At 40.6% G+C, this 24,156-nt stretch overlaps 1 protein-coding gene across 1 annotated transcript in view; it reads left to right on the plus strand.

Moving 5' to 3' along the window:
• Positions 1-24,156, plus strand: part of LOC309564232 (alpha-1-inhibitor 3-like) — a gene marked incomplete at its 5' end in the record, with an annotated part of 147,231 nt that overhangs the window by 63,741 nt on the left and 59,334 nt on the right. The window contains 6 exons of the mRNA XM_082268859.1: positions 3,224-3,344; positions 6,554-6,675; positions 9,100-9,151; positions 11,423-11,506; positions 11,593-11,769; positions 19,118-19,193. Coding sequence (XP_082124985.1) covers positions 3,224-3,344; positions 6,554-6,675; positions 9,100-9,151; positions 11,423-11,506; positions 11,593-11,769; positions 19,118-19,193 — 632 coding nt within the window. The remainder of the gene's footprint in view (positions 1-3,223; positions 3,345-6,553; positions 6,676-9,099; positions 9,152-11,422; positions 11,507-11,592; positions 11,770-19,117; positions 19,194-24,156) is intronic.

Raw genomic sequence — 24,156 nt, forward strand, 5'->3', positions numbered from 1 at the left:
GGGTATCATTAAAAAGGAAACAAATAGGTTTTTTTTAAGTGACAGAACTGGAATTTTTTAAACCCATGGGTTGTTTACAATTGATAAGCAGCCACTGGCGCAGTAAAAGGTTCAACCACAAACCGATATCCCTCGTACCCCATTAAATGCTTTTGTTGAAAGGCATAATTGTAGAAAAACAGTCTCATACCACTAAAATCTTTAAAGGGTTTGGCTTCCAGGATTACCTCTACATGTTGAGACGTGCTGTCTCTTCTTTCAGGATATTTCTCACATATTACACTGGAAAAAATACAAGAAGCCTACAACCAATTATTGATTTTTTTTGTGACTAATAAGCGATTTGGAAGGAAAATCATTTGACAGGGGAAGAGGCGAAAAAAACTATATAGGTATAATTACCCTTCCAAATATTTTCTTTTAATAAATTAACTAGAAAGGCCTAACTATGTAGTAAGAAAAACATAGAAAAATTTAATAAAACAAATGTCACTGTAAAAATATACAATTACCCTACCTTAAAAGTGGACGGTATCAGTCAGTAGAGCAGTGGACAGTGTCAGTAGGGCAGTGGATGGTGTGTGGACAGGGTCAGTAGGGGAGTGGATGGTGTGTGGACAGTGTCAGTAGTAGACATGTGTAGTTCGTTTTGTTCCGAATCAAAATTTGGACACATTTTTTGTTATTTGGAAATTTTAATGTATCCGAATTACCAAATTACAATAATAACTAATTTAAAAGAATCTGAAATAACGAACAGAAATTCGCATGAAAACAAATTCAAAATGAACTAAAAAAAAAATTATAAATCGATTTTCTAAAAAGAATAAAATAAAATAGAATAAAAAAATAAAAAGCAATAGCATAAAAAAGAAAGAATAGTAAAGGACAGAATAGAATTTAAAAAAATAGAATAAAATAGAACATGACCGTCTTCTAAATTTGAATTTGAATAGAATAGATTAGAAAAGAATTCAAAACAATGGATTCCAAAATAAATTAAAATAATAGAATTGAAAATAAGAGAATAGAATAGAAAAACAATAGAATAGAATAAAATAGGAAGAATATAACCATCTTCAGAAATTTGAATTTCCAATAGAATGAATTTGAAAAGAAAAGAACAGAAAATAGAAACAAATAGAATATAAAATCAATATAATAGAAAGAATAAGAATCCAAAACAATATAACCCAAAACAATAAAATCCAAAATATTGGAAAAATAATAAAATAGAAAATAAGAGAATAGAAAAAATAGAATAGAATAAAATATAAAGAATACAACCATCTTCAGAAATTCAAAATTTGAATAGAAAAGATTAGAATAGAAAATAATAGAAAAGAATAGAATAGAAAAACAATTAATATAGAATAACATAAAATAGAAAGAATATAACTGTTAAATTTCTATTTTATTTTTTTCTATTCTGATGATTTTCTATTCTATTCTTTTCTATTCTGTTCTTTTATATTCTTTTCTATTCTAGTCTTTTCTATTTGGAATTAGATTTTTGGAAGATGGTTATATATTCTATTTTAATCTATTCTATTCTATTGTTTTTCTATTCTGTTCTATTATTTTCTGTTCTATTCTATTCTTTTCTATTCAAATTTGAATTCACTCTATTCAAAATTCGAATGTAGAAAGATGATTATATATTATTTCTATTTTATTGTAATTTGTACTAATTTTTGAATTGTCAGACAGTCAGTATCAATAGCCTAATGTAACAAGCCTGAAAAAATGAAAGCATGAAAAAAAAAAAATTAATTTGAATGCGCTTTTGAATTCAAATACTGATTAGAAATTTTTGTTTTCAAATTTTTTTTCGAATGCAGTCAGATTTTTTCGAATTCGGGTTGAACCTTTCCAATTCGAATACAAAACTAACAAAACCAATTCTAAAAATGAAGGAAACAAATGTAACAAATTGACCTAAGCAAATTTATTTAAATACCGAATCAAAATGAAACGAAGCAAAAACAATTTTTTTTCGTCCTGCACATGTCTAGTGCAGGGGATGGTGTCAGTAGGGCAGAGGATGGTGTCAGTAGTGCAGAGGATGATGTCAGTAGGGCAGAGAATGATGTCAGTAGGGCAGAGGATGGCGTCAGTAGGGCAGAGGATTTTGTCAGATTAGTGGACAGTGTCAGTAGGGCAGAGGATGGTGTCAGTAGGGCAGAGGATTTTGTCAGAGTAGTGGATAGCGTCAGTAGGGCAGTGGTTGGTGTCAGTTCGACAGTGTATGGTGTCAGTCAGTAGAGCAGTTGACAGTGTCTGAAGGGCAGAGGATGGTTGATATGGAAAGGGGATATTTCAGATCTGATAGCCATTGGGTCTGCAGGTTCATATTGCTGGGAATCCACTCTCTTATTAATCACACTGTGTTCAGAACCATTATGAACAGGGCAGTGCTTCAACCACCCCATTTGTCCCAGCTTCTTCAGCCCATTTACGGAAACCATAAATGAAAGGCTTCATAATGGTACAACCAGACAGAAGACAAGCAATGGAGCTGGTTGCTATTGAAAAGAGAAACTATCATTTACCTAATTGCAAGAGGAACAATAGTCACTGCTCCAATTTTCAGAACACATTGAAGGTAAGTACCCCAGCCATAACTAACAGTAATAAATATACATATATAATTTTCTATGTTAAGGAAGTAAATGTATAAAATATAAAAGTGGAAATTCAGGCTATCAACTATTGTATGCTTAAACCCCACACCCTTCTAAATCCTATTCTAACTCAGCTGTGAAAGGAAGCTGCTTCACTTACTTATTTTTGGGACAGTCCATTCCGGTCACATGATCGGCTCTCAACAGCAGCTTCAGTAGGAGAGAGGAGGGACTGCTAACATTGGATGTCCCATAGAAAGCCCATGGGTGACATCACCGTCCAGACATTTCAACTGATGTTGGTGATCTCTCTTCTACCCTAAAGCTAACTGCCGGGGAAATCGCGTAACCGTACTGGGGCACCCTCTGAATAGGTAATTATAAGCATTCTTCTTCCACAGGGTAGTTAGAATTGGATTTAGAAGGTATGTGAGCAGGTTTAGGCATAGTTAGAAATCGTCTGGAATTTTTACTTTAAAAATTTAACCTGATTTTGGATTGATTATTTTGGATCACTACTGAGCATTGTTCTTCAAACGACTAAATCCAAATAAATAATTTTGTTCACTTGTTTCTTATTTGTTATCTTGTTCTAACAGGTGGTAGTTTCTTTATCAGATACCGATGGTATCCAAACTTTCCAAAGCAAAGAGCAAGCCAAATGTCTCTGTGATGGTCATGCCACCTACTTCAGCTGGAATGCCACAGCTTCAAAACCAAGTACGACAACAAATTATTTCTACAATACTTCCAAATATTGATGCCTTTAAAAAAAAAAAAAAAAAAACATTTTCTGCTTAGCTGGGAGGGAAATTTAACAGCTGAGTAGGTATTAGTTACTACATCTCACATACAATTTTGCCATGCTTGATTTAGAGCTCAACTAGAATTTGACGGGGATGCGCTTCCCTACGCACCAAAAGGCCACTTAACTAAAATGTAACCTTTATTGTAAATCAAAAAAGGTATGTAATTAATCATAACAGGTACAGTATATCTATAGGATGAGGTCAATGCCATTATATTTGAATCAATGTTCTATCTCTATGTGGTAATATTAACATCTACCAAGTTTAAATGGTGAAATTCACCCAAATAGACATTCCTGTACGTCCTTGGGGTTCAGTGGTAATATCAGGATGATGCTTGCATCATCCCGGTATAATTTTTTTGCAGCCAGCGATTTTCTACAATGCAGAAGTGATCTGAGTGGCTAATTAGCCACTCGATCCCTTCTGCAGGTGGCGGAAGGGGTTCCCACCCCCACTCCTGCCGCCACCTCTCCCAGGCTCTCCGGTCTCATGGCGGAGGGCGGGAGCGATGTGGCCAGTAGTGATGGCTGCCTGGTACAGAGAGATGAACTGACATATTCGAGTATTTGTCACTTTCGGTTCCCCTTTTTTACCTAGCCACCAGCTGCCAGAGAAGCAGTCAATCGGACCGATCTTGGTGTGATCAGCTGCATGGGGGGCCAGAGGAGAGATTTGGGGTCATGGGGGGCCAGAGGAGAGATTTGGGGTCTATCAATAAAGAGGACCTGTCACGGCCCATGCGGTCACAAGGGATGTTGTTCATCCCTTGTGATAGCAATAAAGTTATTACAATTTTTTTAAAAAAAAGTGTACAAAAAAATTTAAAGCGCCCCTGCACCACCGTGCTTACGCGCAAATGTAATTGCATACGTTACTCTCAAAAAAAACTGCTTTTAATAACTGCTGCACACACACCATTTTATTCTCTAGGGTCTCTGCTAAAAAAACAAACAAAAAATAACATATATATATATATATATATATATATATATATATATATATAATTTTTGGGCATTCTAAGTAATTTTCTAGCTAAAAAAAGTAGATTTTTACATGTATGAGCGAAGTGTCAGAATAGGCTTGGGAAGGAGGTGATTAAAAATCTTGTGTTTTTATAGATATATATAGTAACAATTAAGCTCTTGTACTTTTTTTTTTTCCATATTCCTGCTTTAATTTCACTGAATCAGAGCAGAGTCCCAATCAGAAAGTCTTTCCCATTGTTCCTATACTTAGTTCTCACTAAAAGTGCTAACCGTGCATCAGTAATAGTAAGCAGGTACTTTAGGTTGTCTACAGTATATATGTGCTCACATACCCTGTATATGTAGTGATCCAACAACCCTTAGGATATGCAAATAGTAACATCTGGAAATAAAGTTGGGCTTTGTCCTGCTCTTCCCTTCCAAAAAAAAAATTGTGTTTTTTCCCACTATTTTGGGCCAGTTTTATTCTTAGTCACGAAGGAGTTAAAATACATGTCTTCTGTTTCCTAGAAGTTTTTTCTTTTCCCCAGCTGCCTGTAGCCAATGAAGGGAAGCAGGGAATGCATAACCTCGCCCCCTTATTGCACACTGTAATTTAGTGACAGTTCAGCACAGTTCAAATTTTTAACGCTGCACCTAATCACATTACAGGTGCAATGTGAAGGAGATACCAGCACAGCTGTAGACAGTGAGGGGATGTGGGGAGTGAATAAACCCGTTCCCCCTCATTACACATGCCATTGAAAGGCAGTTTGATTAAAATTTGAAATGCAGCATAGCTTACTGGAGAGCAAATAAAGTGTCTGCCATATGGGGATGAGGGTTGCATTGTGGAGGAGAGGGGACTTGCGAGAGAATGGTGGAAGGGGCAGCAAAATGCATCTGTGTAGACAAAAATCTTTGCACCAGCCCTGTCCGCAAGCAACAGTATCCTCAGAACTTTATTCTTTATTCTATGACTTCACAGCACTCCTTGGCTTCAGGGCAGAAGTGTGTTCCTACAGTATGGTGTACTTTTATGAACGGGTGAATTTTTTTCTCTGTTGGCTTCTCTACAGTTCTCCGGGGAAAATGATCACATCTGGCACCCTTTTTATGAATCGGAGAACTTCAGTTCGCCCAGGGTGATCAGAGGAGAACGGTTTTCTCTGAGATCTGTGTAGAAGTCAATGGGGCGTCTGTAATCTCGTGAGACAAAGCGAGATTACAGTAGTATGAAAATCCCTGGCACGCTTTAACAAGCAGTGATAAATTATCACTGCTGAGTACACGAGGTTAATAAATAATAGTCCCCTTACATAAATATATATATACACTGAATACACACACACATACATTGTATATATATATACACATTAAATATATATCTACATGTATGTGTGTATATATATATACATGTATATATATACAGAAATATGGCAGGGGGACATGATTACTGTGTTGGGGGGTCTGAACGAGGAAGAAGGAAGTCCATAATCTTCCTTTTTCCCCCTCAGTTCTCCCCCGATTCTGTCTTCACTCCCCGCTTCACAAGCTCCAGGCTGGTGAACCCGGGAGTGTGAATTCTGGCACAGATCGCCAGTGAAGTGCGGAGATCGCAGCTTCATAGCCTGGCTGTTTCTGTGTCAGACAATGACAGATTCCCATGTGAAGAGATGATCAGCGGAGAACATGTTCTCCTGCGATCATTTCTGTTTCATAAACTGAGAATGATCGGAAATGAGCTGTGATCAGCAGGATCACTGCTCATCTCCATTTCATAAATGGACACCTATATCTTATGAGGAAACTCATAAACAGAGTGCTTCCTCACCCCACTGCCTCCTATGTTCCTGAGCGCCAGATAATTCAAGACAGCCGAAACAAATAGCTGCACTGCTCATGGTAGGCCCATGATGCCCAATCTAGCAATCCTAACGTCAGGTGCAATCTAAGTCTTGAGATGAAATATCCAGCATATTCTGCATAAGAGTCAGAAAACATCTCCAACTCTCTTGGAAGCCCATACCTTTTCCACTACCTGTATAGAAATTGCTAACATATCAGCTGCATAGTGGGTAATAATTTAGAAATGTGTATTTAAGTATGAGGGACCTATTTAGCCAATAAAGCTGCACTATTTTCTTTTCAGATGAAATTAAGATTCATGTAGACAGCGGATCTCTGCTTGTGGAAGGGGACTGTATTGAAAATTCTCTTTTAATAAGTGAGGAACACAGAACAGATGCTGTTGAGAAAACCATTTTGGTGCAGGTGAGCCCTTATTTTTTTATTGTTAACTGAAATGTAGAGATTTGAAGAGTAAATGTATTAATTGTTGTAGATGTAAAGTTTGATCACTAATGGTTTTCTCAAGATAGGACGTAGAGCCAAATGTGTGTATTTTGGGATGTGATGGTTGATGAGTGAGGGCAGTCAAATTGTCCAGTTTTATCTCCCAGAATCTAGTTCCTATGACCAGCTCCAGCATTTAATACTCCAGCATCGAAAAGCCTACTCTCCTTTCATAGAAGAAAAAAAAAAAAAGAAATAGAATAAAATTTTAGTATAGCAAACTAACTTTGAATAGGAAAAAATATATCTTTTTAATTATTTTTTCTATGTGTTTACCCTTTCTATGGCAGTGTATTTTCGTATGTATTAATACAACATTTTGCTTCACATAAAAGAAAATGAAAAGTCTTTCCTGTAAAAACAATGGCTTACTTTTGTAGATCCACCAAGTTGCAGATAGCAAATACATAAAAATCATTAATGAATAGTCTTACACACCAACACCGCATTATGACCACTACTTTAATAAAGGCAATTTCCAGCTCAGCAGAAAAAGCAACTTTTTGCTTCTCTTTTACAAAACTTTTCCAAATGGGTTCTGCTATACTGGAGTCATGCCATGGCTAAAGGCCCGTACACACGATAAGAAAATCTGAAGGGAAAATTCGTCCGAAGAACGATCTGCCGATTTTCGGATTGTTAGTATGGTGCTTTCGACAGCCAACTCCGACTTTTCGGCTGAAAAAATCCTGATGTGCAGGCTATATAATTTTTGTGAACCGTAATACAACATCTGATTTTCATCTCATTAGTAAAAATTTTGACGGAAAAAAAATCTTAAGAGCAAGACTAGGCATGCTCAGAGACGAAAGAACACATACAAAGCAATCCAACACATGACATCACTTCTGAAGTAGAATTCTGTCGTACGGGAAAATTCATATGAAAATAACCTCTTCACTTTCCACATCAGACTAGCATGCCACAAAAAACGGACAACAGATCGTTCAATAATCTTATCGTATGTACGGGGCTTAAGAGGGGGAGTGTCTACAGCACTTTGCCTTCCCTTTTCCCCAGCTGACGGTTCTGAAACAATTAATTTCTTCTCTCAAGCATCTGGAGACATGGGCAACTACTGCCCACCCACTGCATTTGTGGTTGTTTCTCTTTTGATTCTGATAGTATCACTTTAAAGTTCTCTAGTTGAGAATAGCAGGATGTGTGAACCATATCAGAAATCAATAGGTATCAGGGGCCAGAGTTGTCTGGACTTTCAGATTAAATTGTTATCCAGTTCAAAGCTGTTTAGTGAAAATAGATACCTGGCTAGCAGACATCAAGGAAGGTTCTACCACTGAATATTACTAAAAAGAGATGTAAAGCCAAAGCTCATTTGGCTTTGCATCTCCTATGGATCACAGGAGGAATTTGTTCTGCACTCCTGTAACCCATTTCCAGCGGAGAGCGGGCTAAAGTACTCTCTCTGCTGACGTCACAGAAGTCGGTCCAGGCACTGCGTCATTGTGACCACTGAGTCGGGATTCGCCAGGTGCCTGGATGGACACCCGGCTCAGCCTCTCAGTGAAGGACCCCTGCTGACAAAGTTGTTTGGTCGAAGTAACATGTACTGGGGCGGAGCCTGTTCACACACGCCGCATCGCATCCCTGCCTGTCATGCCCGCACTGGCTGAGTGCTTTGTAATGTGAGTTGTTTCACTGTCATTTCATACTCTTTAATTAATTGTAAAACGGAGAGCACTAGGAGCTTGTGTCTTTACTTTTACATATGGTACCCTTGCCCTGAGAGAGGAGAAGGAGGAGGTGATGTTTTCTGAAAGTGCAATGCAATATGGCTAACTAGAGCTGTTCTGTACACAGAATGTATACTGACTACACCCCAGACACATAATTTCCTGCTTGTGTGATTGGCTCACCAATTTTCCACTGAAGTCTGCCTAAGATACAAGTCAGATTTCAGGCATCCCTTGCAACAAAAATGTCATTTTGGTGAGATATTCCCAATAGGAACACGTCTAGAGGGATGCAGACCCAGCAGCTTTCCTCATTAGAGCCCTGCAGCTGCCACAGCTGATAGATAATTATGAAACCACTCCCATTAGACCCACTCAGCACAGAGAAACAAACAATGATTTCTTCAGAATAACAAAAGGAAGGAATCTGCAACAAAGTTTGTTAAAATCGCTGCAATGTACAGAGATCACCCAGAGGGGAATGTTTTTTCTGAACAAAAGTGGAGTTACGCTTTAAGTTTCAAATAGTCTTCTGTATTCTTTGAACTAAGAAAATATTTGTTTTTCTGGAATATGAAATTAACATTTTTTGTTTTCTGTCTGCTGAATCCAAAAGCACTGTATTTATTGTTTCTATATTTCCTTTCAGGCTAGAGGACATAAAAAGCAAACCACACAGACACATCTTGTATGCCCTTCAGGTAAATGAAAGATACTGGTTGTGTATGATTAGAGCTTAATATACACTGGGGATATGCAGGGCTTTTCTTTCATTATAATAAGATTGTCAGGCTATTGGAAATAAAAAAAAAAAAAAAGAGGAAAATATCTCACCTACAGCTAACATAGTGTGTAGCACCCCCCCTGGCCCCTGGAGTGATGTGAGGCACCCCAAAGACAGGGTGAGCTAGCATTTTCCAAGGTCTGAGTCTATGGCTACAAGGTTGGGAGTATAACAATTAGGGTCCAATCACTTTAAGGACTTTTTACAGATTTTGCTTGCTGCAGCAACACATGGGAGAGAGGGTTAGGGGATTCAGAACACCCTTACTGACTTGCACATTCATAGACTCCATCTACAATCCTCAGTAAAGGCAAAAGGACCATCAAGCTTAAACCAGCAACCTGTACCATTTCCAGAAGTCGTAGTATCTCTGACAGTAGCAGCAGCAGCATCAGTGTTCCTCTTGATGCTTGCACTTAGACTCTTGCACTTAGACTCTCCAGCAGCAGAGTCTCCTCTGGTACTCCATCCCAGGAATCACTTCCTCCAGACTCCTGTCCTATGTGAGGCTCCCTGACCCCAGGTCCTCCAGCAGCAGGACCACACTGGGTAAGCTTTTTCTGCTCCCAGGCATCTGCACTGAGCACATGCAAGGGTCTTCAGCAACATTAAATTTAGGGGAAAGCTGAATTAGTAAATAGACTATAAATAAGCCTGGACTGTCTATCACTCAGCAAAACTAAATTTAGATATGCATCTCTGTTTCGAGCAGGGTGGCTATCTGTGCCATGGAATGCCTGGCTTATGTTTTCAAGTTGTACAATAAGTGTTATCGAGAAAACTGAATGTACTTTGGACAGACACTCCATGAAAAAGACCAACTTTTAAAAAGTACAATTCCTGGGGCTAAGGACAAGAGCTCAAAATGTGCAAGCATGGTGTAATCGCATAAAAAGGTTTAAGTGGTTCTAAAGACTTAAGATTTTCACCTTATTGCATTATATGCATTAGGGTGAAAAACCTTCTGTGCTGCAGCTACCCCCAAAACCCCCCTTTTCTTACCTGAGCCCGATCCGATCCAGTGATGTGCACAAGTGCAGCAGCTCCAGCCACTGTCTTGCTCCTCATTAAACAGATTGATAGTAGTGGGAGCCTTTGGTGTCATTCAAATTCTGTGACAAGGGAGCGGGGGGTGGTGGTCAATGGATGCAGCAGTGGCGCTCGGGAGAGAGCTTTCCCTGGGGGCACCCGACACAGAGGAGAGGCCTGGAGCGCCGGCGGGGGATCCCAGAAAAAGAGGATCAGGGCTGCTCTGTGCAAAAGCATTGCACAGAGCAGGTAGGTATAATATGTTTGTTATTTTAATACATTAAAAAATAAAAAAAAAAATAAATAAAAAGCTTTAGAACCACTTTAAATAACGTTGGATTTTTTTCTAAAGAGCAGCTGTTTTACACAGACTGATTTCACTGTCAAGACATTGATGGAGCATGTGCTATCCGTTGCACATTGGTTAAAGCTTAACTCCAGGTTTCAGTTGGACCAGCTTGGTCCAAACAAACTATTTAAAGTTAAATGAAACAGGACATTTGGCTTTAAGCCCCACATATACAGCAGAGTGCATGCTATTATGCACTACTGGCCTCCTGGACTAATTTCATTGCAACTAAATGCCTTGATACAAACACGTGCTTTGTGAAAAATGTACTTCTTGCTGAATTTTTCTTCATGTACCAGCCTTCTGCATGAGGTACTGATGAGTTGCCGAGTAAGGTTTACAAATTTAAAACATGCATTGGCTGTATGAAAGTGCTCAGTTCTTATTTATCCATTATCTACAAAAACGGTATAAATAGTGGAAGCCTATCTTGGGTGTGGCATGATCTGGTACCCATAACATCATGTTTGACACAGATATACCAGCAGGCACAGCAATTGACACTCTTTGACTCGGCATCTATATTATTACATTGAGCAGATACCCAATGGCATGAACACCCCAACCCTAAAAAAGAACACATTTGTGACATTACTTTATGTCAGCTGCCATCTTGCTCCATACAAATATGTCTGGCCATTTAGAACATATCAATCACATCAAAATATCTTTGTTATTCATCACTATAATGCAGAAAGAATATAAGAAAAAAATCAAGCAATAGTATATACACTTTCAAGGAGTCTCCTTGTTTATACTTTCTGATTGTTTTTCTTTTTGTTAATCCTACTTTATTATCTTTCCTACCAGATACTCCTGAAAAAGTTGCATTCACTTTAAAAACTCCACATAGGCTGGTTCCAGGTTCTGAACGTGCCCACATAATTGTTTCAGGTAAGAACCAAATACTGTTATTTCATTTTGACAGTACACATATTTCCTTTTGATTTCTATCAACTATTATAATCCTATTTTGACAGGTGACCTCATGGCCAACCCAATCAAAAATCTGAAAGATCTAACTACATTACCAGATGGATGTGCGGAGCAGAGCATATCCAAATTTTCTAGATATGTTTCTGTCCTAAGTTATCTACAGAGTATCAATGAACTCACACCTAAAACTAAAGAAGAGCTTCTGCAAGGACTAGTTGAAGGTAAGCTGGTCTTTAAAAAAAAAAAATAAGAAAAATTGAGGGTAGCGGGGACTGGACAGCTGCTCTGTTTCAAATGTCACTGTATACAAAATACATATCTTTGAGACTCAATCTGCATAGACAGCGTGGCAACCTGACAAATTTTCTTTGCAAATGATATTGTATTGAAGTTTTACAATAATTAGAAATATTCACAACAGTGTTAAAGAAAAGTTACCAACCTGCAGTAGCAGAATACAAAACCATTACAAAATGAAAACATAAAACAAAAGTAGACATTTGCCCCATAGAACATGCACCTATGATAATCTCAGGCTGGAGGGAATAATTGTCAAGCCAGTGAGATGGTACCCCATCACATCAAGAGTATAAGGACAAGTAGAAGAGTTCCTATGTTCCCCTCCCCACCAGGAGAGGATAACCCCAGAAAAAAAAAAAAAACATTCATTTAGGTAACATCAATAGGAGGTAGTACTGGTTGGCAACCTGATAACTTGACAAGATCCACTGCCAGTCCAACCAAATGTAGTTTCATTGTATCTCGTTTCATTGTATCTATATTGTGCAGTGAGAGGATGCTATTCCAGTCTTTTTAAGAAGACAATGGGGTTGATTCACTATTGGATGGCAAATAAACTGTGTGCTTTGAAAGGGCAGTTGCTCCAGCACTTAATCAATGAGATGAAGCTTCTCATTGCAAAGAATACTCAATCACATGCAAAAAAACAAAAAGCATATTTGCTTACATATGATTGGACGATGGAAGTCAATCAAAGCTGTTCCTCATTTACTAAGCTTTGGAGCAACTGAACTTTCAAAGTGCACAGTTTACTTGCCTTTAGTAAATCAACCCAATGAGTTTGCTGAGCCAAACTACAGGTAAAGCAGAACTAAAATGAACAGAATTGTGAGGCTTGGAGTGTCCAGTTATTGGCTGAACTAACAATAAACAGAATGGGGGAAACATGGTATATACCAATACATGAAATTCAAATAATAAACAGACTGCTGCAGCAGCACAAAAGCCAAATAAAACAGCTTCTCTCAACAAATGCATTACAGTGGCCTTTGTTTCCCTTTCTTGCCTTTTAAGGCATCGTTCACATAGGCTGTGTCAATGCATACCACATAAAAAGTTATTTTTTACCCACATGGGGATACACATGTGTTCCGTGCATCCCCAATGCAGGAAGTCTCATTCATGTCAATTGTAACATGTCGGCTGCACAGACATGACCGCTGCTCCCAATATGACATATACGTGGGTGTGGGTGCACGCCCCGAATGTAGACAATGCGAGGGACATGTATTATCTCTTCTGACAAAATTGTACTGACACAATGCATGGGACAGAGCTTCTAGTGACATCAGAATACCACCAGCAGCACCTTTAGGAAGGGATTCCAGAGAGTGGAGGCAGTGAGTGGTATACCGGTGAAAGATAACACACAGAAACATGGGAGAATGGTGTTTGATGTATTAAGTAATTTACTTGGATTTTTAACGTGAGTGAATTTTTAATGGAGTGTGAATAAATATGATCGAACCACCTGCCCTACCGGTTGTGGGGTGCAGGGGGAACTTATGAGAATCTGGAAGCCCCCTTTAACAATAAAGTGACCTCAAGATCCTGCCCCCCCCCCCCCATGTGAATAATCATGGTAGGGCAGTTACCTACAGAAGGGTTAATGTTTTTTTTCTGTGATGATTCGTGTTCTGCAGTTATCTTGGTCAAGTCTTCTATCCTTCTTGTAAAACTGTTACAATGTTGATGTGTGGTGGATCTTAGAGATTGATGGGCTAGATTTTCCTGCCAATTTTCCACAGATCCACATAAAAAGGGGCCCTTCAGTGCCCCAGTACAGAGCTGCTGAGAATACTGACAATATGTAGGCTGGGAGGGAGGAGGACTCCCTGAGGGTCAGGGAACCTGAGGACTCTTTACCTATCAATATTAGACTTAAGGACCTTAAAGGATCTTTGCCAAACATGGACTATATTGACTTTATGCTACCTCAGGAGGAATTATTTACCAATCATGGACTCTGTCTCTAATGGACACTAAGGACTGCTGTTTTTCATGTATCATTACCCTATGGGCACCAAAGCGCCTCGTACAGGAATTCATTCATGTGATAAGCTGCCTGATAAGGAGTGTTCCTGTATGTTGCTTTTCTTCAGTAAAGTTATCATTACCTGTTTCTTGCCTGGTCTGAAGTTTGTCTCTTAGGTGGTGCATTGCATGGCATATCCAAAGAACAGGGCTTGTAACAAGGGGATTGTAGGTTAAGGTAGATACAGTACACTTTAGTTTGCTGTCTAGTGTAGGCTATATTGCTGTTTGTTAGGGACAACTGTACATGTATCATTTGTTTTAACCAACCAGCCAGCCAGGGAATGGGTGACTTGGCGTAGGTTGACAGTTACTCTGGTAGTGAAGGGGTGTTGTGCTTGTCCCCTTCACTAGCAGCCGGTTCCCACATTTTGGGAATCACACCTATGACACAGAGTACCTAGGGACCTAGTCTGAGAAGTCACAGATGAGAGGTGTAGAGGGGGCCCTGAGAGAAAGAGAGATAGTAAGCATGGAGGTACAGAGTGAGGTTCATTCCTGTATCCACTGTTAACTGTGGACATATCACTGGGAGTGAGGTGACTGGTATTGCTGAGTTTGTGGATGCCCGTGCAGACTCTGTAGCACCAGTGTCTAAATGCTGCGCACCTTGGAGTTGGTGATCTCTAACTATGGCAGTGTGTGTACTGCTTAGTGCAACAGTCAGTTAGCCTGGGTTTGCTAGAGGGTTAACTGTGTTCATTGTGGCTCTCTTCTAAGTCTCGAGTTATTCCTAATGTTGATTTTTTCATGGAAGCAAATGCCTGCGCATAACCTAGGCAATTAGCGAGTGTATTTCTAATGTCCCCCACTAGGGCTTCTAAGCCCTATCCACATATTTCCTGCTCCAACCCCTCCTCCTATCACTTACAGCTATTTAAGCAGAAATTCAATAACATTTTATTAAAATAGCAATACATAGAACTGAACAAATACAAAAAATGCCCCCCTCCTTTGTTACACTTCAAAACTTGATTGCATTATAAAGTATATAGTCAGTCAGGTGTCTAGGTAAAGATATGATGCATTTTGAACTCCGCCAAGTTAAATTTTCCAGCTCATAAGAGTGAAAGTCATTGTCCGGGCTTTCAGATGTTTGTGGCAGGGCTAGATGCATCATCCCAAGTAAGCCAATTAGGAGTGCAGGTAGTGTCCTGCCTGACCAAAGCATCTTAAACAGGTATTAACCTGCTCAAATGCCATGTTAATACACCCTCCAGCCTATGGGTGAGTATTGGCTCTGGATCCGCCCAGGATTAGATAGACGCGAGTTAAACTTTGAATTGGTAGTGTCAAAGTTTGTTCCTTATCCCTACCTTCTGGTCAGCAATTATGGTAGATGTCTCAATGTTTCTTTTTGCGCCACTGTAAGTTTTTCACCTAATACTTCACTTTAGCTCACATGTTTAGAGGTTCCGCTACTTTATTTGCTGGCTTCAAACTTGTGAGTGGGGTTTGTAGATCACAACCTATCATCAGTTTTGCAGATGATTTCCCAGTGGTGCTATGAGGTGCTGACTTGTAGTGTTGTAGATCAGTAGTTACAGCTTTTTTGAAGAGTAGTCCCTCCTGCATGTGTGATTTAGGCAGAGATGTATAGTAACTAAGTAGAACTACTTCACTACTGTACTTAAGTACCGAAAGGCGGTATCTGTACTTTCCTAGAGTAGAATTTTTTTCTCCTACTTCCACTTTTACTTCACTACATTTTTTCGATGATTTCAATACTTCTACTCCGATATTTTTTTTTTGTGCTGCATAGTTACTCGTTACTATTATAAAAATTACCACTGCCAGAACAGTAGATGGCAGGTTTCATGAAGCTCAAAACATGTGTATTATCAGCGCATACGAAAATAAATGCTACTGTATGTATAAATAAAAGCTGCATTTGAAATAATAAAAAGTATGATGTTCAAACTTTTGACTTCTTTCTTCAATAACTACATAACACAGTACTTGTACTTTTACTTTCAGTACTTGAGTAGCAATTTTTTTTTCAAAACTACTGGTACTTTTACTTTCAGTACTTGAGTAGCAAAATTTAAAAAAAAAACTACTTGCAATACTTAAGTACAAAAAATGTTGAATACTTTAGTACTTCTACTCAAGTCACTTTTTGATCGAGCACTTCCACTTCTACTCAAGTCACTTTTTGATCGAGCACTTCCACTTCTACTCAAGTCACTTTTTGATCGAGCACTTGTACTTTTACTCAAGTATGGGTTTCGAGTACTTTATACAACTCTGGATTTAGGCCATTTTTAAAGGTCTGGTTAAAATTTTCCAGACCTCTATTGGCCTGTGGATGGTCTATGTATTATCATGGTGTTAAGATATGCTTTAATACCTTTGAGTTAAGGAAAGTTTCAAACTCTTTCGAAATAAATTGTGGACCATTGTTAGTAATGATTTCCAATGGTAGTCCCCACCTTGAGAACCATCTCTCTAAAGTGGTGATGACAATGTTTGTGGTCATGACTTCTGCTGTAGCCACCTCTGGCCCTTTCAAGTATGAACCATAAGTTACCAAACAATATGTTTGGTGTGTTGGTGCTAGTATAATTTCTTCACATACATCCAATTGGAAATGTATTCCATGGGTAGGGAAGGGCGAACATTTCGGCCCGAGTATGAGTTCGGGCAAATATTTGCCTGTTCGGCCCTAATTTCCAGGGTGTTCGCCGTGACAAACACCCTGCAATGCACTGAGCGCTGCACAGTGCATTCTGCGCTGTTAATGGGCAAAGTGTAAACTGGTTGTTAAGGAGCAGGGCCAGGAAGCCAGCCACAGCATTCTTAACAACCGATGAGTCAACAGCTGTCAATGAGTTTTCCCGCTGACAGCTGAATAATAATAAAAAAAAAGCGCTGGTTAAAAAATAAAGAAAAAAACAATGTGGGCCCCCCCCCCAGTCCATAATAGGCCCAACAGGTCTGGTATGGATGTGAAGGGGAACCAAGCAAGCACCCCCTCTCCTGAACCATACCAGACCACACGCCCTCAACATGGGGGGGTGGTTTGATGGGGACAAGGGCCTCATCCCCACAACTGTGGCTGGGGGTTGTTAGGGTCTGCGGGTGGGGGGGCTTATCCGAATCTGGAAGCCCCCTTTAACAAGGGGGTCCCCAGATTCCGGCCCACCCCCATGCGAATGAGTATTGGGTACACTGTTTTGACAATTCCTTTATTAAAAAATAAAAAAATAGTGTCCCTCGATGTTAATTCATCATCAATCACGCTGCCCACTGACCCGATAAATTAAAAAAATCAAAAATGCTCTGCCTCCTGGGAAGGCCTCCTGCTGAGTGCCTGCTCTGCGCTGCTAAAAAATATGCACTGTCACTGTACTAATGACACTGGCTGGGAAGGGGTTAAACATCTAGGGTGATTAAAGGTTAAATGTGTGCCTAACCAGTGTTTTTGTGTAATATGTGTGCTGTTTGCACTAAGGGATGTGATGGAATTTATTCCCTGCATGTTTTACACCGCTCCTCTCCCTCTCTGCCTAAGGATGCCTGCGGACATCAGGTACAGTGCACCCACTGATCGAAAATAAATAGGAAAAAAAAAAATTTAAAGCGCCCCCGTCCCCGTGTGCTCGTGCACCAAAGAAAACACTTACGTAAGTCGTGCCCGCAAATGTAAACGGTGTTCAAACAACACATGTGAGGTATCTCCACGATTGTCAGATTGTCTCTGTAATTCCAAACTGGTAACCCTTAAAAATTTTGAAAGCGTCACCTTTGGAGATTTTTAAGTACCGTAGTATGTCGCCATTCCACGAGTGTGCGCAATTTTAAACCATAACATGTTAGGTATCTATTTACTAAGTGTGACATCATCTTTCACAATATACAAAAACAATTGGGCAAACTTTACTGTTTAGTTTTTTTTTTAATTCAGTGAAGTGGATGTAGCACCCTCCTAGATAGGTGCGAGGCAGGGGAAATATAGTTTGCTCTGTCTGCTTATCAGGGGAGCCTGATTATTAGTTATGTCTGTTGCATGTGTCCATGTGTGATTCATCTGGTCTGAGGGAGTGTCTCCACTGTGTCCAATAGGGAGGCCTGTTGGGCAGTGGAAGAAACCAAGCCAGTGACACACAGGCTTTTGTAGCTGTCCCAGTGGGTTGGCACAGACTGTGGTGCATCCTGGGATAGGCTATAAAAGCCAAGGGTACATGTGGCACCTTTGGGGTGCTATTAGCAATTAATAGAAACGCAAGCGCAACAGGCAATTTCCATGTGATTTGTAACTAGTGCATGAAATTGTGCAAGCTTACTTATGTTCACAAAATGCTAAACTGCGAATGCAGCCTAATTGATGATTGATCACCTGACTTGCAGAGTTTGTCTGCTTATTTTCTCTGTTTTATTGTGTTCTTTGAATAAACATAATAAACCTAATAAAATATTTTTTTGACAATAGTTAAAGTGATTGTAAACTCTTGTTTTTTGTTTTTTTTAAATAACAATCATGTTATACTTACCTGCTCTGTCAAGTTTGTTTTACACAGAGCAGCCCCGGTCCTCCTCTTCTCGGTTCCCTCTTTTGTTCTTTTGTGCTCCTGGCCCCTTCCTCCTGTTGAGTGCTCCAACAGAAAGCAGCTTGCTATGGGGGCACCTGAGCCGCACCCCTGCCCTACCCCCCCTCTCTCCTTATTTGCAAAATTTGAAATTTGAAAGATTTTGATTGACAGCAACAGGAGCCAATCGAAGTGGAGTCACAGGCACCTTAGACACTCCTGCACCATCGCTGGATAGAGACGGGCTCAGGTAGGTATTAGGGGGGCTGAAGGAGGCTGCTACACACAGAAGGTTTTTTTAATCTTAAAGGAGTTGTAAAATCAGAAGGTATTTTATCTTAATGCATTTTATGCAGCCTCCCTCAGCTTCCCTAATACTAACCTTAGACCCTTTTCTGTTCAGCGATGTCCACAAGTCCCTTAGCTGTCCAGGACTCTCTCTCCTGATTGACTAAGGCACAGCTGCGGCGCCATTGGCTCCTGCGGCTGTCAATCAAAGTCAGTTAGCCAATCAGGAGAGAGAGGGTGGGGCTGAATGGCAGCTCCGTGTCTGAATGGACACACAGAGCTGCAGCTCGGCTCAGGTGCCCCCATAGCAAGCTGCTTGCTATGGGGGCACTCAACAGGAGGGAGGGGCTAGGAGCAGTATTGTCAATATTAGCTTATAAATAACAGAAAATATAAGCATATTCTTTTCTCTTTGCAGGTTACCAAAAACAGCTAATCTATAAACAGGAAAATGTCACCTATGGCTTCTTTGTAAGAGCTATGCCTATGTTATGGTATGTAACAAATGATAATGCTTCAACCATTGATGAAAAAATTTCGATTTTTTTTTTTTTTTGAGAATCCATTTCCAAGAGATATGTACTACTAAAATTCATACATTTTGTGCTGAAACCTAACGTGTATCTGATCTCATAAAAGGTAAAATGTGTTAAAGGATAAGTTCAATTTAAAAAAATAAATAAATAAATGCACATTTTTGTGCAAGTAAAAAAAATTTGCATGTATTATTTTTTATAAAAACCAAAAATGAGAAGTTAGCGCTAAATGAAAAAGAATGCAGCTGCTAGCACACAAGAGTGATCATACAACTCCCTAAATGACATTCAAAGCCAAGTAAGTGCAGCGCTATTCAATTTAATTGATTAATAAACAAAAACATGTGTAAAAAATCCTAATAATTGTGATACAGTCCCAAAATAAGGATGTAAAAAAACAGTCCTTTAGATGAAGTAGATATCCTCCATGTGCATAAATTATCATCCGATGATTCACTATGATTCAATTATGCACTCACCAGAGGTGTATAAATAAACAGCCTAAGGCCCCTTTCACACGATCCAACCGATCAGATCCGCCTGTCAGTTTTTCAGGCGGACCTGTTTGGGCCACCCATTCTCCTCTATGGGGAGGCGGATGTCAGCAAACACGTGCCCACTGACACCCGCCCTGGCATCCGATCCAACAAGATCCGCTGAAAACAGACAGATATGTTCCCCATTCATCCAGCAGGTCGGATCGGATGGGATCGGATGAAAACGGACAGGCTGTCTATTTTTCATCCGATCTTCCCATAGAGATCAGTACTCTGACAGGTCCATCTCTGCATAGTGAGTGGAGTCGGACCTGTCATCCGCCTGCTCAACAGGGATCAAGTGAGCTAGCAGAGTCCGTCCAAACGTATCCGCCCGTTTGAAAGGGGCTTTAAACCCACAATAATATTCCACCTGGTACTGCAAAAAAAAACACCCGTCCGTGAGCCTCCAGCAGCTTATATATTCACCAGAAATCAACTGGAAGTAAGCCCTTATCCCTTGATAATGTGCTTGAGCACAAACCGCGTCGGGAGGGGCATATGTGCTAACGTCATAGCTGCTGCATCCTTGTGCTGGGAGCGGCAGTCATTGCTGTAAGTTTGGCCAGCTTGTTTACGATCTTAATACTAATGCTGAATGTACTTGTTTTTACGCCTATTTTAAATAAATACTACACTATATTAGCACTATGTGGGCTTCCAGTGGTGAGCTTTTTTATATACAGCTTAAGTGCTTTCCTAATTCATTCCTCCATCTGGTCAGCAGGAGAAGCTGGGAAGACCTCACTCTATCTGAGTTGATTAGGACTTACTTCTGGTTGATCTCTGGTGAGTGTATATGCTGGTAAAGGCTCACGGACGGGTGTTTTTGTATTACAATACCAGGTGGAATATTATTGCGATTTAAGTCTGTTTATTTATACACCTCTAGTGAGTGCATGATTGAATTGTATTGAATCACTGGATGATAATTTATGCACATGGTGGATATCTACTTCATCTAAAGGATTGTTTTTTACATCCTTATTTTGGGACTGTATCACAATTTTTGGATTTATTATTTTTTTTTGCAGAAGCCTGTAAAGAATTGCACCAGCGATTAGCAGATTTTTGACACTTTTGGGGAGACCAGGGACATGTAATAATGTAATAATGTAATAATGACATTGGCAGGGAAGGGGTTAACCTAGTTGGTGATCAAGGGGTTAAATGTAAGCCTAGGGGCATTTTTACTAACTGGGGGGTTGGGCTTTTGAAATGACCATAGAGACCTGTGATCCTATTCTCTCTAAGCGGGGAGCGATCGTGGGTGCCTGGTAGCAATTGCGGCCGCTGGCCCCGTGCATCTGCATCTCCGCTGCCGAGTGGGGGTGTAAGTGCCGGTGGCGACGCATGCTCGCCACCCAGCACCAGGCTTGCGACCGACGTACCCCTACATTCAGGAGGGATATAGGGCGATACGAGGAGCAAAGCTCTAAATCCTTACCCAGTTTTGGCACTACCACTATAATAGCTCGCTGCATTGATGAAGAAAGATTGGAGGTCTCCAGAGATGTCAACAACATCTCTCACAATTTCTTTGCGAGTGGGTCACGATCGCATTTATAAAACTCTGAAGGGAGACCGTCATCACCTGGTGTTTTCCCTGTCTGTAAGAAGCTCAGGGCCTTTTGGACTTCTTTCAGAGTAATTGGAGCATCAAGCATCTGTCGAGCCTGAATTGGGAGAACTGGGAAATCAACACTTTTCAGAAAAGATTCCAGCCCTTCAGAGTCAAAAGCAGAGGTAGAGGAGTACAGAGCTGCATAATACTTTGCAAAGCAGGCATTTATGTCCTTTGGATCTGTCAACAGTGAAAATCCGCAGTACTTTCACCCAGCCTAAACCTAGGCTGGGGGCACATACCTAAAAGTTGCCAAAAAACAATCAAAAAATAAATGAAATGCAGGTAAATCAAAATTATAACACCAATTTCTAGCCGGAATAGGGCTCCACGGTATCTGCAAAGTGCAAAGATTGATAACTCAGAAACTCATTGTGAGAAGAGTGCTTGGGCATCTGTAACCAGAGCCTAAGCCATCTGTGTAAGTCACCAAGGAAATGTCCTCCTCCACAAGAACAGCAGGACTCCTCAGCCTACCCGGACAAGCAGAAGTTATAATCCAACTCCCACATGAGTCCCTTAGAGTTTAGCAGACAAAGGTATGTAGAGGAGTTTTACACTATGGTCTCAAGGAGCCATGTGTCTAAAGGAAAAATAAATAAACTTTCCCCCTACAGCCCAAGGCATATTCTGCAGGCATCCTCATAGTTTACCCCACTGGGCAGATTGGAGCAAGAGGTAGGTCATAGCTTCGGTAATGTGTTGGACCAATGGAAGGCTTCATCTGGCGATGCAAAAAGCAGAACTGATTTACCATCCTTGACTCGCAGACATGCCAGGAACTACATGCTATACTTCATTCCTCTTTGGCGAAAAGATTGTTTTACCATGTTGAAGGATTTGCATAGCTTTTGGGCATCTACAGAAAAATCTGGGAAGAACATCAACTTGGCAGCGTCAAAGCGGATGACATCCACTTTGCGCACCTCGTGTAGTATCAGATCTCTATCCCAAAAATTCAGGAGGCGAAATATAAATGTGCATGGAGGTTTCCCAACAGGGCCTCTATTGGACGGCATTTTGTGGGCCCTCTCCACCGCAAAAAATGAGGAGAAAGCAGCCTTCGGGGATAGGGAACGCAGGAGTTGTTCAGTGAACTCCGCCGGGGCACTACTCTCAGCCTTCTCAGGCAATCCAACAATCCGGAGGTTATTGCGATGGTTGCGGTTTTCAGCATCCTCTACTTTAGATTCAAGGGCCTTTACTTTTATCTGGAGAGTGTGTAGCCGAGCCGTGTGATCTTCAGGGTTTCTTCATTACCTCCTATCCTATACTCCTCTTCTGTGAGGCGGCCCGGGACCTTATCCATGTCTCTCCTCAACAGACCCACATCCATCTGAAGTGATTCTAGTTTAGCCGTGAAATCATTCTGACAGCCCGTTATTGCCTGCATAATTGCGTGGAAGTTCGCCTGTTCTGTCAGAGCCGACTCAGGGTCCTCTGTCTGAATCTTAATGTTGCCTACCTCTGCCATGTGTGCAGCCACTCCGTCAGGCTTGGTAGGTGCTGAACTGTGCTTCCGAGGCTCGGATTGATTCCTACCCCGTGTTATCTCCCATAGGATAGTGCCAGCTAGCAGAAACAGGGGTTAATTAATGGGACAGGTCAATAGACAGGATAAAATATTCCCCTAGGCAGCAGGGCTCCTCCCTTATGCATTCGTCCCGGTCGCCATCTTGGAAACGCCCCCCACACGCACATGAAATTTAATGGCATCTCAGTCTTAGCCCGTTGGGATCAAGATTGAGGTGGCCCACCCTTTGCAGCTATAACACCTTCAACTCTTCTGGGAAAGTTGTCCACAAGATTTAGGAGGGTGTCTATGGGAATGTTTGACCATTCTTCCAGAAGTGCATTTGTGAGGTCAGACACTGATATTAGAGAGAAGGCCAGGCTCGCAGTCTGTGCTCTAAATCATCCCAAAGGTGTTCTATTGGGTTGAGGTCAGGACTCTGTGCAGGCCAGTCAAGTTCCTCCACCTCAAACTCACTCATCCATGTCTTTATAGACTTTGATTGTGTACTGGTGTGCAGTCATGTTTGAAAGGGAAGGGCCAACCCCAAACTGTTCCCACAAAGTTGGGAGCATGAAATTGTCCAAAATGACTTGGTATGCTGACACCTTAAGAGTTACCTTCACTGGAACTAAGGGGCCAAGCCCAACCCCTGAAAAACAACCCACACTATAATCCCCCCTCCACCAAATGATTTGGACCAGTGCAAAAAGGAAGGTCCATAAAGACATGGATGAGTGAGTTTGGGGTGGAGGAAATTGACTGGCCTGCACAGAGTCCTGACCTCAACCCGATAGAACACCTTTGGGATGAATTAGAGCGGAGACTGTGAGCCAGGCCATCTCATCCACATAAGTGCCTGTCCTCACAAATGCGCTTCTGGAACAATGGTCAAACATTCCCATAGACACATTCCTTGCGAACAGCCTTCCCAGAAGAGTTGAAGCTGTTATAGCTGCGAAGGGTGGGCCAACTCAATATTGAACCCTACAGACTAAGACTGGGATGCCAATAAAGTTCATGTGCGTCTAAAGGCAGGTGTTCCAATACTTTTGGTAATATAATGTATGCTAGCACTTTACTGCTTTTCAAATGAGAAACAATGACAATTATAGTTCAATGGAAACTGGCTGTACTGTTTGTGTTTATTTGTACATACAGCCATTTTTACTTTATTGTTTCTTTTTGTAGTGTAGCTGTCATTTTGGTAATAATTCACAACTTAGATCTCAGTACAGTAATACTTGT

This window comes from Pelophylax lessonae (genome assembly GCF_965119305.1).
Source record: "Pelophylax lessonae genome assembly, chromosome: 9".
Taxonomy (NCBI): domain Eukaryota; kingdom Metazoa; phylum Chordata; class Amphibia; order Anura; family Ranidae; genus Pelophylax; species Pelophylax lessonae.